The sequence below is a fragment of the Notamacropus eugenii genome, chromosome 6, assembly GCF_028372415.1.
Source record: "Notamacropus eugenii isolate mMacEug1 chromosome 6, mMacEug1.pri_v2, whole genome shotgun sequence".
Taxonomy (NCBI): Eukaryota; Metazoa; Chordata; class Mammalia; order Diprotodontia; family Macropodidae; genus Notamacropus; species Notamacropus eugenii.
Window position 1 is genome coordinate 136,546,682 of NC_092877.1, and position 15,171 is coordinate 136,561,852.

The following is a 15,171-nucleotide window of genomic DNA, read 5'->3' on the forward strand; positions in this document are numbered from 1 at the left end:
GCTATCATTTATGTACGGCTCTAGGGTTTGCAAAGTGCTTAACAAATAATATCCTGTTTTATCCTCCCTAGGGGAGAAGTAATATTATTATTCCCATTTTATCGATGGGGAACCTGGAGGAAAGAAAGGATAAGGGACTTGACCAAGGTCACACAGCTAGTAAATGTTTCAGGCAGGATCTGAACTCAGGTCTTCCTGATTCCAAGTCCAACACTGTATTCACTGCCTGATGCCTAGCATCCACTCAATTGGATAAAATGTCCAACGGAAGTGTCTTATCTTTGTTTGTGTGCCATCTGTCTTTTCTAACTGGCAATGCAGAAGGAAGTAACAGAGAACAGGGCTGCGTAGACAGACAGCAGGGTAATTAGCCTATGACAAGAGGACAGCCCTTAGCCTCAGCTGCATGCAGCAAGACTGAGCTTCTGACTGAGCTCTTTCCCTCCTTCCTTCAGTCATGTCTGCTCATCTTGCCTGCTCCAGAAGCATCTGACAGGTATCGCACAGAGTAAACCAACAACAATAGATATCAACAATGACTGCAAAACACAAATGTACGTAGACAAAAAAAAATGTGTCTTTCTGATGTGGACACTGCTGGAGAGCCTTCAGTTAATTTCTTAAATACCTATTTTAGGGAAACATGGATTAGATAAAAAACCAACCATAGGAGGTAGTTCCGATGGAACAAATCTGAGAGGCAAGCATGAAGGCATGCAGCAGTCAATTCGATGCCTGAATGATCAAAGTTTAGTCATTTCTCCTTGGGCTCATAAATTTAGCCTTTCATTAAGCAAAGCTGCCAATTCAATTTTACGATGTAAAAAAATCATCATGATTAATAGCTTATATTTACTATTTGCTACATCCACTGAAAGATGGAATATCCAGGAGGAGTTAAAATTACTCTTGACTCACTGATAAGCAAGGAGTTCATGAAGTAAACACTGCAATGTTCCAACTAGCATCAATATGCAAAGCTTTAGAGAAATGGATGGAAGCAAGTGAGGATTCAGGTGCAGTCTTGGATGTAGGGTTTTCATATAAAATAGTTCATGCAAATCTGAAAGTCACCAATTCTGGATAAAAATGCCAGATCTCATTAGTATGGTGGTGATAGCTAGTGTATTTTCTGGTAGAAAAAATGAAAAGGCTTTCCAAATTACATTTGCATAGAAGTTCCCAAAGCATCACCCCAGCCCTGACTAATTGTACGGTTAAGATTTCAGTAGGATTTTAGTGAATAAACAGAAAAATAGCCTAATAAAGGTAGATTGTTAGGTTGTAATAATAAACATTGATAATAAGCCTCTGAATTGTCTGTTGCTGACAAAGACTAACCATTATGCAGGGAAGTCACAATCATCACCTCTTACTAACCACCTCCCTTTCATGGGATCTTTTTTCTTTGTTGTCCTTTTGGTCACCATTATTGTCATAGTCATTTGGGCTCAAAACTTCATAGTTATTTTTGGTTTTTCTCTTTCCTTCATCTTCAATAGATCATCAAGGATCATTGACTTTGAAAGAAAAAACATGTTTCTAACATTCATTCTTTATATCCCTTTCCAATAGTAAGACCATCCCCCAAATCCAGCCCTCCATCATCTCCTACCTCTACTAGTGCAAGAGTTTGCTGGTCTACCATCTTCCATCCCCCCCCCCCCCCCCGTACTCCAATCCAGTGCACATAGCCATCTAATTAATTTTCTTAAAACACTGATTTCGTCATTTTCCTCCACTGTTCAAAAACCTCCCCCAGTCTGTCCAGCTTCCTCCCCCTCCTCTTCTTGGTGGTAGAAGGCCCTGGAGGTTTTTGTCTCCCCTCTCATAAGGTGGTGCCCTGCCACTGCCTCTCCTTCAATTGAGCATATCATTCATGCAACTTGCCCTGGAGGCAGCTAGGTGGCACCGTGGCTAGACTGGCAGACTTGGAATGTTTGTCACCAGAGTAGCCACTACACAAAGGCAAAAATAAACTAGCCAAATAAAAAGAGACAGCTTTTGCCCTGAAGGAAGGTACAAGATTAAGGAAAGAAAGACAACACAAGGTAAGTTCTAGTTATTTTATCACACAAACAACAGTGGGGGAAACCTCCAACCTTTCCCATAGTCTGGGTAATGTTTTCCTCTCATGATGGTCTTAGCTAATCTCACCTGGAAACTAGAGAGGATGAAGCAAATACCACTGGGCTGTGGGAGGGAGAAAGAAAGGTCTACTGTAGGCTAGAAAGAGGAGAAATGAGAGAACCCTGCCCTTCTAAAGCACAGTCTGCAACGAACATAGGTCAGTCAGAAGAAAAGAACGGTGTAATCTTGACCACGGGTAAAATTCAACCAAACAAGCATCTGTTAAACACCTACTTTGTTCAAGGTACTCTGCTAGACACTGAGAGTACCAAGACAAAAATAAAACAGTACAAGTCTTCAAGGAATTTATATTCTGTTGGGGAACTGGGGCATGAAACGTTACACAGAAAATGTAAGCAAAATAATGGTAAACTGATTTGGTTAAGTTATTGGGTTTAAAAAAAAATATAATATTTTGTAAAGATGAAAGGTCCTTAGAAAACATCTAGCCCAGAGGTGGGGAAACTGCAACCTCAAGGCCATATGTGGCTCTCTAGGTCCTCAAGTGCAGCCCTTTGACTGAATCCAAACTTCATAGAACAAATCCCCTTAACAAAAGGATTTGCTCTGTAAAACTTGGATTCAGTCAAGAGATCACACCTGAGGACCTAGAAGCCCATATGGAGGTTCCCCACTCCTAAAGCTTAATCCTCTTACTTAGAGATGAAGGGGCAGAGAGTTTATATTCCTTGCCACAAGGTCACACAGGTGACAAAATCAGCATCTGAATCCACATATGACTAGCTCAAAATCCTGCCTTCTTTCCATCACACTACATTCTTGTCTCAAATTCAACAATTCAACATTTAGTAAGCATAGGCTATGTGTTTGTGTGGATTTAAATTTAAATTAAATTACACTTTTTTTTCTTTTTTTGATCTACTCTTCTTTGGAATGGCCTGGTAAAATTCAGTCATTTCTGATAGAAGAGGTTCTCTCTTAGAGAGATCTGAAACAAATTCCTCAGGGCAGAAATAAACAGAGCATTTTGAAATAAGTGCCTTTGGTGGCATCCTGCTGGTGGCTTTAGGTGTTCGAATTTTAGTTTAAAACTAAAATGATCATGGAGTACCCATCTTCCTGATGACAACGGCAAATTTTCACTAGCGACAGAACAAAACATATTTGAACTACATCTGTGTCTAATTATATTTTATGCCCTGCCTATAATTTCTATTTGTATTTATGCTATGTACCTGCATGCAGAATAATTATATAGGCTGCCTAAGTGTGTACAGAAATGCTTCAGATATAAATTTGAACTAAAAGACACATGTTTCCAAAGAGGACTAAAATGACCTTTCAAAGATTGTTTCAAATGGTTGTGAATTAATATTTCATGTAAACATATTAATATCTGATGCATCTTTACCCCCAAACAGTGAAATCTTATTTTAATGGTGGACTCACAACACCAGTTTTCTTTGCCACTGAGAACCACATGAGGAGACCGAAAGGAAAGAGGAGGAATATGTAGATTCAGTTTAGAAAACCATTACTTTGTCTCTTCACTTGACCAAGCCTTTTCAAAACATGACCTCCGCAGCTGAAGACTTTGGTGTGTTCATATTCTGATAGTCACATACGCCTTTAAAATAAGTACCTTTCCAAGTAGGAAGGCAGTCAGATGTCCATGGGTCTGGCAGAATATGAAATAGCCAAGAAAGAACCTTCACCCCAAGTTTGCAAATTTCAGAAGATTTGGGTAGGGCAGAGAGACTGTACAAGATCAGAGGGTTATAGGTTTACAGCTAGAAGGAAGCTCAAAGGTTATATGGTTCAACTCTCTCATTTTATAGATGAGAAAACTGGGACCCAGAGGTAGTTGTGACAGGCCCCAGGTAACACAGGGAAAGATTAAGCAAGAAGACAAGGATTTGAACCCAGACTGTTTGATTCCATTTTACAACACCATGCTGCCTTTGCAGACAAAATAAGAAGCTCTATCTGGGCTCAAGGGGAATTACTACAAGTGGTACGGAGATAGTGGTACAGAGTGACATATTAAGATTAACAAGAGAATTCTGCAGGTATGGTCTACACTTCTACAACTATCAAACATTTTGACAGACTGAATCATCACAAACAGAGCCTTAATTATTGGTCTGCACCAGATTTTAATACCAGTCTATTTAAAATGCTATATTTCTTAATGAGGGGGCACAGTATGACACAGTGCATAAAGAGCTGATCTTGGATCCTGAAAAAACCTGGGTTTAAGTGTTGCCTCCAACACATAAAGGCTGGTTCACCCTCTAGAAGGTCATTTAAAACCAACGTGGCCATTAGTTTTTTTCTCATTCTCTTCTTAGTCCTGCACAGTCTTGGCTTTCAATCTCATCTTTCTACTGAACTACTCTCTTCAAGCTACCAATAATCTCTTAACTGCCAAATGTAATGGCCATTTCTCAGCCTTCATCCTTCTTGACTGCCCTGCAGTCTCCGACACTATTGGCCATCCTCTTATCCTTCCTATAGGATTCTGGGGATACTGTTCTCTCTAGGTCCTTCTATATGTCTGACTGATCCTTAATATCTCCTGCTAGATCTTTATCTAGGTGGCATCTGCTAAATATGTGTGTCCCTCAAGACTTTGTTCTCATGAACCATCTTCTCTTTTCTCTCTATACTATTTTACTTGGTGATCTCATCAACTTCTCCAGATTCCATCATCATTTTTATAGATATGCTTCTCAGATTCTTAGCCTTAACCTCTCTCCTGACTTCCAGCCTCACATCTCCAACTATCTATTAGCCAGGTACCTCAAACTGGATGTCCCATAGGTCAGCAATTCAATATATCCAAAACGGAACTCATTATCTTTTCTCTAAAAGGAACTTCCTTCTTATTGTTGAAGGGTCCCACCATCCTCACATGTGGATAAGCTCACAACCCAGATGTCATCCCTGACTTCTCACTCTGCTTCTCCCATGCCCCTCATCCAATCTGTTGCTAAGTCCTGTTATTTCTACCTTTGTAACATCTCTCATACACACTCCCTTCTCCTCTGACAATGCTACCACCTCATTACCTCACACCTACACTACTGAAAGATCCTGCTGGTTGGTTTCCCTGCTTCAAGACTCTCTCAGTGTTCTAGCCCATCTTTCACTCAACTGTTAAAGTGATCTTCCTAAAGCCCAGGTCTAATCATATCACACCCCCTCCTCCATTCAATAAATCCCAATGGCTCCCTATTACCTCTAGGATCAAATTAGAATTAAATTAAATTCAAATTAAATTAAATTAAAATTAGGATTAAATCCTCTGTTTAGCTTCCCCCTCCTGTCCAGTCTTCTTCCATTTTATTCCCATCTACATTCTCAGCAATCTAAAGACACTAATCTCTGCAGTTTCTCTAATATGAACCTCCCATCATCAACTGACTCTGGGTATTTTTACTGGCTGTCCCCAAACCTAGGATTCTCTCCCTCTTCAGTTTAGCCCTCTGGCTTTCTTTGAGTCTCAGCCAAAATCCAACTTTTAACCAAAAGCTTTTCCCAGTCCCCCTTAATGCTAGTACTAAGATTAACCCTGATCTCTTATACATATAATCTTTTCCATGTTTTGTCCCCTGTTAGATTGTGAGGTGCAGTGGACAGCATTTGGGTCATTTGTCTTTGCCTTTTGTTGTATCCCCAACACTTAGTTGGGAGTTGCTTAATAAGTGCTTATTGACCTGATTTAACTTGACCCTAAGTCAGTCATTTAACCACTAATTACCCTAGGCAACTCTTTAAGACTCTAAGTCAAAGAGAAGGTATGACCTGGATCAATACGGGGAGTTCTCTCACCTGGGAATTCCTTATACCAATGAAACCATAGATTTAGTACCTTTCCCTACATCCTAAGAGTCAGAGGCAGATGGAAGGGGAGATACAGGGCTAACCTTGCAGTAAGAATAACTTGGGCTCAAGTGCTCTTTCTGACACATACTAGTTGTTAAGCCATGGATAAGTTACTGAGCCTTTCAATTCCTTAAAAATAAAAGAATTATAGAAATCAAACTGGAAAAGATTGTGGAGGCCAGCCTTCTTAATTTTACAGATGAGGAAATTAAGGCCTGGAGGGGTTAACTTGCCCATGGTATCACAAATAAGAGGATTTGAATCCATACTTTCTGATGACAAATCTAGGAGTCTTGCAATCCCATGGAGGTCAAAAGTCAAGTCAACTGAAGCTACCTCATGCTTTAGGAAAAAAGAGACACACTGGGAACTGTAAGACAAAACGTCTCCTAAGAAACATTCACAATGCTAATAATTTTGCTTATTTTCACTGTTTCAAATTCATGGACACAGAGCAAGCTGAAAGAACTACCTCCAGGTACTAGGTTGACCTTGTTTTGACTTTTGTCTCCAAATCAAAGGACAGTCTACTGAAATCTCCAAAGGGAAGGACATGGAACAGTTAGACAAGCCAAATGGACTAGCCAATAAAATCACTCTCTCATTTAAATCGGGGTTAAGGCCAATCCAATTCACTGGGAAAAAAAAAAGGAAATTCTGTGAAAGAAGTGCAGTTTTAGGCATGTATTCCTTGCCTATTCCTTGCTCACTTTTGTACAACTTCTCCTGCATAAATTTTGAGGAGAAAATGAAGAGAAATTCCACAAATTTCCAGAATTCCAGCAAAATTCCATCACCACACCCTTCCCCCAACACTTTGGAACAAATCTAATTTTTTTTTTCTTCTTTAGCATTCCTTCTCTTAAGGAAGTGCTTTCTTCTTACCAGAACAGACAAAGGGTTAATTTAAGGAAATATAAAACTCATCTTTCAGGTAACAAAGTTTGGGAGAAAAAGGAAGGAAAAAGTTACTAAGCTTGAACTACTTTTACCCAGGTTTAATTGTCTCTACTTTCAATCGCTCTAAGTATTTACTACATCTTCTTTTGCTTAGGGATACACAGAACAGTTGATAGAAAGCCCAGGTCTGCAGTCAGGAAGACTCATCTCTCTGAATTCAAATCCAGCCTCGGACACTTACTAGCTGTGTGACCCTGGGGCATGTCACTTAACCCTGTTTGCCTTCATTTCCTCATCCGTCAAATGAGCTGGAGAAGGAATGGCAAAGCACTCTAGCATCTTTGTCAAGAAAACCTGTCCTTCTATCTTGGATGGAAAAAGTGCTCCAATTCCAAATTTGAAAATGCAAAGAAATTCCTCATTGTCTTTGTCTTTCTTGTGGAAGGGGGGAACTAGCCATAACCCCCTGAAAAACTCCTTTTACTCTTAAATGTCACTCTAGGAATTGGAGAAGAAAGGATTAAATTTAGAAATTTGGATTCCAATTAGTTTTGCAACTGATTAACTCTGGTAAATGAAGGTGAAAATTCTAAATATGAATGAAGGCTGCAAAGAGAGAAGCAATGAATTTTTCCACATGCCTTTTCTTATCAACTTTTTTTGCATTTTAGAGCAAAAATATAGACTACTTAAATTACTAGGGCAAGAAAGAACAGTATTTTAATATAAATAAGGTACCAAATAATCAAATAAATACACTGTCAGAAACAGGAAAGAAGAATCTGGACCACAGACTTGGATTGGTTTAGTAAGACTCCTTTTTGAGCATGATGTACACACAAGCAAAGAAGTTTTCGCAGGGGCTTTGAAATAGCTTTTCTTCACTCTTTACATGACTTATTTGCTGCATAAACTTTTTTTTTAATAGAACAGTACATGTTCAGAATGCCCAAGTTAGACTTAATTAATTAATTTTACTGTAGTCTTTAACTATGGAGGTACACAGCAGTGCTGATGTGGTAGACTAAGGAAGGAGTGTTCTATCTTGTCATAAAATAACATTTGTAAAAAAAAAAAAAAAGTTTCATGAGACAACTTCTCTTTTTTCCACAGGCCTCAGACCTTTGATACAAACTCATCCCCTATTTCTAGCCAGTTCTTGGATTTGGCTACCTGTCAAACCAGACTTGACCAGACCCATTCAGCTGATTCTTTTAGATCCTGGCTTTTCTTAGCCCTCTTTCCTCAGGTGGGGTCCTGTGAATCACCCCTTACCATCACTGGTGCTCAGCCTCTAAAGAGGGCAAACTAAGTCTGGCAGAAGTTGAAAGAAATCCTGCAAATCTACAAGCTTTGACTGGAACTGTATGGTGTGTTAATTACCTCCAAACTCCACCTGACTTCATCATGGAAAATAGAGTTAACCTTCTCAGATCCATACACCAGTTATCCACAATTACAAGGAGTAGTCCTGGAGGTTGCAATGGCGACTAAAGCAGTCCAAGGCATTAATGGAATTCCTTGAGCCTCTGAGTTTACATCTACAAGGAAGACAACTGGAAAAGGCGCAACAGAAATGCAATTCATTCTCTTACAGAGAAAGAATTTGCAAATATTTTTTCACAATTATTTGTCTACAATTAAACAGCTTTGCTCTCAAACTAGTCAAAGAAAGGAGAGTTTTGCTATTAAGTTTTAGCAGCAATCACTTTCCAACCTCATCAAGGAAAGAAATGAAAAAATATATATCAGAAGACCAAACTGGAAGGGATTCTTGCAAGTAACACCACTGACATGACAAGTCGAAGCTTGGAGCGAGGTTTTCTTTCCTTGGTGATTCTGTAATAGATCAATGGAAGCCTTTGAGGGCTTTGCACTTACCTGGCCATGGGAAGGTAGTGGGGCATAGGCCATGGGCTGATTCATGACTCCTTTCTGCTTCATGAGAAGCATGCGTTTCTGTTCCTCATTCAAGTGCGCCATCTGAGCTTGGAGCTGTGGCTGGGACTGCTGTGGTGGTGGCTGCTGTTGTTGTGGCGGTTGCTGTGGCAAAGGCTGCTGCTGTTGCTGCTGCTGCTGCTGCTGAATATACGGCATCATTGGGTTTTTGTTGGGATTGGCCATGGGTGGCGTCATCCTCTGACTCAGTTCTGCGTTGAAGTGGGTCAGGGGCTTAGTGTTTCCATAAGTGAGTATGTTGGGCTGCTTGTTTAAAGAGTTTGTACCCAAGTTATTTGGCTGCTGATTGATCATATTCATGTGGTTCTGGGGGAGGTAGTTATTCATTGTTGTCTTCTGCAGGTTGTTTGCCATGGCAGGCACTATGGGGTTTTGGCTGTTAAAGGCTTGGGGGTACATCATCGGGCTATTTGGTTTGTCTGCATTGAAGGCTCCTCCGTAGGGACTGGATGGGGGTCCCACTGGCGACCAGCTTGAAGTCTGATTTGGATGCTGTTGCTGCGGCTGTTGCTGCTGCTGCTGCTGTTTCTGTTGGATAAGCTTAGCTCTTTGCTGCTGTTGGGCAGCCATCTGTTTGAGCTGCTCCGCAGGAGATAAATCTGCACTGGAAACTGCGACAGGACCTGGTCCAGAACCAGTCACAGTTCCTGCTGCTTGAGTCATGAGATAGCCATTCCCTGGCCTTGATGAAGCTTGGCCTGGAGTATGAGCTTGGTTAGGAGTTTGGGGGGACTGCACAGCACAGTTTGCTGGTGAGCTGGCAGGATTTGGTGCTGCAGAAGTGCTAGAAACAGAAGGTATGCTACTAGCAGTGGAGACATTGGAAAATGGAGGACCAGAAGATGATGGTCTCCCCTGGGGAGATCCCATGGGGACATGAGCAAATGGAGAGTGTGAAGGATCACTCTTTACACTCGCGCTCTCTTGAGAAAGAGGAGTCTCAGTGGTTGGCCGAGAGAATTCTGACTCCTTCTTCTCTTCAAAGTCTTCATTGAATAAGTCCTGTATGTCATCTTCAGGGACAGTGTTGGCCAGTTCATCTATTAACTCCTGCCATTCTTGATCGTTGAGGTTAATGTCTGAGAACAACTTGTTCTGATTGGAAAGCGACGTCTCTGAAGTGTCTATGCACGTGGGGTCATCCAGTGGTTCTTGTTTGAGTTCCTTGTTTTGTAGGATGGCAAAGCTATCCTCAAGGTCACTGCAACCATTCATGGAAAGTTTAATCTCTGGCAGCCTGCCATTTTTACCTAGCTCTTCTATAATCCCTGGAGCGTGAGCTCCACTGTTGGGCAAGGGTAAAGAAGGCTTCATGTCCAGCTGGTGAAGAGGAGAAGCAGAAGGCAAAGGCATATTGTTGGGCAGATTACTAATAGTGTCCATTGCTGCAGGAATGTCCTTTCGGATCCGCTTGCTTGTTGGGGAAAAGTTCCCATCGCAGGCACCATTCTGCTGCTCTCCATTAAGGGGGGACCGGGCTCCTTCCAACTTCCTTTTCACAGTCTCTTGTAGCTAGAAGGAAAAAACATACGAGAGAAAGTATAAGTCATCAGTCATAGATCTGAATTTTGTTATCACAATGAGCAGAGCTTTAAACTTTCTGTTCCTAGAATCCCCTATGTGGATCAGAAACTCACAAGACAGAAACTCTTCTACTACAATCTTAAATCGACACCAGGTTAATATTGGATTCTAAGAGAAAAGAGACCATACCTTGTAGGGAACCCGACACCACATATCAGCTCTGTTTTTAGAATTAAGGAGCCAGAAAACAAATCATAGATTTTTTGGGAGGTGAGTGGGAGTTAAGGGCAGTGCTTTTGCAAAGGATAAGTCATCTGTTGTTATTTTCAAAATCAATGCTAGGCATAAGACTTGGAGGTGGATTAATCATCTTGGAGGGGAAGATTCAGTTATATCTTAAAACATTAAGACTGTCACATCTTAAATGAGATATTCAGGAATGCAATATTTTAAAGATAACAGTAATGAGCTTTGTAACTCCTGCACTGAAACACCATACAATGTTAACAACATACTAAAATCACAGAAAGTATGTTAAGGAATGAGGGTATTAAGGGCTTCAAAAATGACTGTCCAACAGCTCTCCATGATGGTTCTTCTCTGAATGGGTTTAGGGAGCAAAATTTGCCAGCATCAGTTTAAAAGTAAAACAGAAGAAATGGTGCTTAGCAAATAGTAAATGCTTAATAAATACCTTTCATTTCATTCATTCATTCATTCATTCATTCATTCATTCATTCATTTCACAGAGATGGAGAATCAAGTGCTGCAGTAGAGGACACATAAGACATACTATCCAACCTTAATTCCCCAAGGTTAATTAAATTAGCTAGAACTCTAGCAACAAATAAGGGAATGGTCCCACAAACTTGACATTTATTCACTGGAGTTTCACTGTTTCATTGAGATGGGAACATCTTGAACAAGATCCAAATGGAAAATAAGTCTAATTTAAGAAAAGTCAAATGGAATTCAAATGCTTTAATTTGGAGAAAAGTAAGCTGAACAAGGACTATAAATATACACATTATCACCACATGAAAGATGCCCATTATTCATCATTCATGTCCACAGAGACTAGAAAGGGGGAGCTTAAATTTCAATAAGGAGAAGTAAGACCAGCAATAACAAAGAAATCAGGATCATCAATTTAAATCTGGAAGGCATTATAAAGATCAGCTAGTCCCATAACCCCATTCGGCAGATGAGAAAACTGAGAGCCAAAAAAATTGAGTGATTTGCTCAAAGTCAGACAGCTAATGAGTAGCAGATCCTAGCTTTGATCCTAGATCCTGTGATTTCAAATCTAGGGCCCTCTCTGGGACATGGAATCAGTATCTTTCACAGAGTTGGCACTTAACAAATTACATCCATTGAGTCCTATCCATAACTCCTAACAACATATTTGGCAAGTGGACTCCAGCCTTTGATTGAAAACTTCCAATGAGGGGTAACCCATCACCTCCCAAGGCAGCCCATTCCCTTTCTGGAAAGCTCTAATTGCAAGGAAGATTTGTTGAACTGAAATCATAATTAAACTGAACTAAACAAGCTGGCAAAAGAGGTTAGAGAATATCCTTCTTTGGAGAGCTGTAAGTATTGAATTTATATTCATTTAAACAGAATGCTTTAGATACCATCCTGGTTGGAAGCATGTGGTATACCACATGTCATAGTTCCTTTCCAATTTCACCAGTTTACTAAACTACATTGGTATAACTATATAGTAAACCATATCATCCACAAGTCTTCCACCATCCAGTATGACAGCCTTTGCCTGTCTGGAAGTGTCAGGGATCTGACAAATTGGAGCTAGGAGAGAAGGACATGGAGAGCTAGTGAGTGTTACAATAGCTTTTCCCCTCTATTGTTAAGAAGGCATATATGGGGAAAGAGGATAAGGAATAATGAAGGAGAAAATGCTCTTAGTTCTGACAGCCATATGTACTAGCTAGTCTCCCTAAGGACACACTACTTTGTTCTAAGTCAATGGCATTACTTATGTATCCAACATAACATAAAACTAGGTTCTTTCTGGAAGCTCCCTATCAAGAGCTCATCTTTTGACAATCAGAATTGTAGAAGCTGCCAAGTAAACCTCATATTTAGGAAGAGTAATTCTAGGTATGATAATATACAAGAATGTTGCCTTATTAGAAAGAGAATCACAGATTCACTGAGTTAGAAGAGACTCAGAGGCCATCAAATTCCTTCTACACCTGAACAAGAATCCCCAGTACTGTCTACTGAAGACTTCTGGGCAAGACAGCTACCTAGAAGCAGGTTATCCAGAGTCTACATATCCATTACAGAAAAGCCCTGAAGTTCTACACCAAGTCAAATAAGGAAATATAATAAGAAATTATAGTAAGACTTTTGCCACCCCAGAACTACACCAAAAATTCATCTACGAGGCCATGGGAAACCAGAAATTTTTGTTTTGCCAGCAAAACACTGCCAGTGACAGTGCAGGTTAGCTTTCTGAGGTGATCAGAGTTGGACCAGAGACATCTATAGTAGACAAAGACTGCAGAAAGAGCAGGAGGATATCTCAAAGAAAGCTCCAGAGTATTCAGAAAGTCCCAGTTAGGGGACCCTGGAAGCCCCAGGGAGTCCCAATAGGCAGCAATCAGCATGGTTCTGGTACCACAAAACTCAGATCAAGGACTTTCCAGGTCTTGAGAATTGGGTAGAATTTACTATTTCTAATAATTGGGGTATGTGAGAAGAGTATTCAAATATGAAGGGGAGGGAGGAGTGAACATCAGATAAACCACTCATTTCTGAAATAGACAAAAAAGGATTGAACATACAAACAGTTTGGTGTAGAAATATATCATACTCAAGAGAAAAACAAGGGAAATACAATGTGGGTGGGTGGGGTGGGGTTAAAATGGAGAATAATACTAGAGAAGGGACAGATGCAAAGATGACAGCAGCTCTTTCATTGGTTCTCTATTTTGAGAATAAAAAATTCCAAGATCAAGGATTTATATTTGAAAGGGGCCTAGAAAGTCATCTATGATACAAGATGGAAAAGTATGAAACCCTTCTCTGCCTATTTCACATATAAAATTCCCAGCTGATTTAAATATTCAATTACAATCAAAATATTTTCTGTTGCTTCAAAAAGAAAACAGATGCAACAATGATATCCCCCTTTCAATGACTCTAAAATACTATTTTCCCAAGAATTTTGCTGAATATTCTTTACTGTGAACAACAAAAACAAAAACCATTTTCTTGATTCAAGCTTGGGTCCAACTGTACGTTTGGCTGTGTTATCTTTTTAAAAAAACATTAGTGGCCTTTGGAGAAAACAAGTAACCCATGTCTCTTCAAAACTGGTGGCTAATTAATTCTTATTCTAGATCAGAAGTTTCCAAACTTACCACCCCTTTTTAAAAAAAAAATTACTTAGCATCTCCCTAGAAATCTACTTTCCTTAAGTTTTTAAAAAATTTGCATCATTTAAAAATATAATTTTTTAAAATAATGCATCTTTAATAATTTATTATAAATTTGTTTTTTCTGCATTAAAATGTTGATGATGCATTATTGCATCATGTAATGGTACAGCATTGTATTGTAAACAAGTCATTATATGCACATATTCCTATTGATGCAGGACTTCCCTATAATGCATGACATGCTGGCCTGCCAACACTTGCTTGTTAAGACCTGTTGGCAGACTTGACCACTGATGGGTTATAACTTGCATTTTGTGTGTTGATTTGGAAAATAATGTAATCACTACAACTTTAACTCTGTTAGACAACAGATAAAACACGTACGAAAGATTTATCAAAAATTTCTTGTCTTCTCTTCTTTCCTTATGCTTCCACCACTTCCTTATTTTTATTCAACACACCCCAATTGCATCCAAAGCTACTACCACTCCCCTGGATTATTCCAGCACCCTCTTTGGGAACCTATGTAGATGGTAAAACACAGAGATTAAGTTCATATATTTACAGCTGTGATCTCACCCTATCTCTATATGTTACACATAAGGAAAATGAAGCCCAGAAAAGATGTGACTTACCCAAGGTCACCCAGCTGGTTATAGCCTGATATAGAAGAGTCAGGTCTATTCTGAGCAAGTCATTTAACCTCTCTTGGCCTCAGTTTATTTATCCGTAATATGAAGGAGTTGGACCAGATGACCTTTAAGGTCCCTTCCAGTTCTAAATCTATGATTTTACATAATAGCAAAATGAGAATTTGAGCTGAGGCTAATACCCCAGCATTCTTTCTTTTAAAACTTGGCACTTCGGTAATTGTTGAAGAGACAATCAAAGAACTGTTTTCATCAAACCATCTGAAGGATGCCCTAAGACATTTACATTTCAAGGGGGTATGTCAGTGGGTAGCTGAGGTTTTTCTTCTATCTCTGAGTTCTCACTTCACAGATTCAAGTGTGTGTGTGTGTGTGTGTGTGTGTGTGTGTGTGTGTGTGTATTCATTCAATGATTTCACATCTCAAGTTCCTAGGTTATTCCTAGGATCTTCACACATCAGTGAAGATGCTATTTTTTTAAGGGTATCAAAAGATCCCTCACAAATTTTCTGTCTCTGTCATCATCTTCTGGCTCCTCTTTGGCTATGAGAAAAAAACAGAAAGCCAGGAGTTCAGTTATATCTCTTTTTTCCCTATCTAGGGAGGTGGAAGAATAGATGAAGTAGCATGTTTCTGAAGCACCCTATATCTATCTTAAACAAACATGCAGCTAAGCAAGCTTTACAACAGGTAGACTGCTAATGGGGGAAATCTGTCCTGCCCACACAAAGCTTAAAGTGTCCCAGCTC

At 39.7% G+C, this 15,171-nt stretch overlaps 1 protein-coding gene across 2 annotated transcripts in view; it reads right to left on the bottom strand.

Annotated features, from left to right (window-relative positions):
* MAML3 (mastermind like transcriptional coactivator 3) overlaps positions 1 to 15,171 on the bottom strand; it is a 526,570-nt gene that overhangs the window by 207,278 nt on the left and 304,121 nt on the right. For both annotated transcript variants that reach the window (XM_072621097.1, XM_072621096.1), the window contains exon 2: positions 8,761 to 10,350. In XM_072621097.1, the coding sequence (XP_072477198.1) occupies positions 8,761 to 10,350 (1,590 nt within the window). The remainder of the gene's footprint in view (positions 1 to 8,760; positions 10,351 to 15,171) is intronic.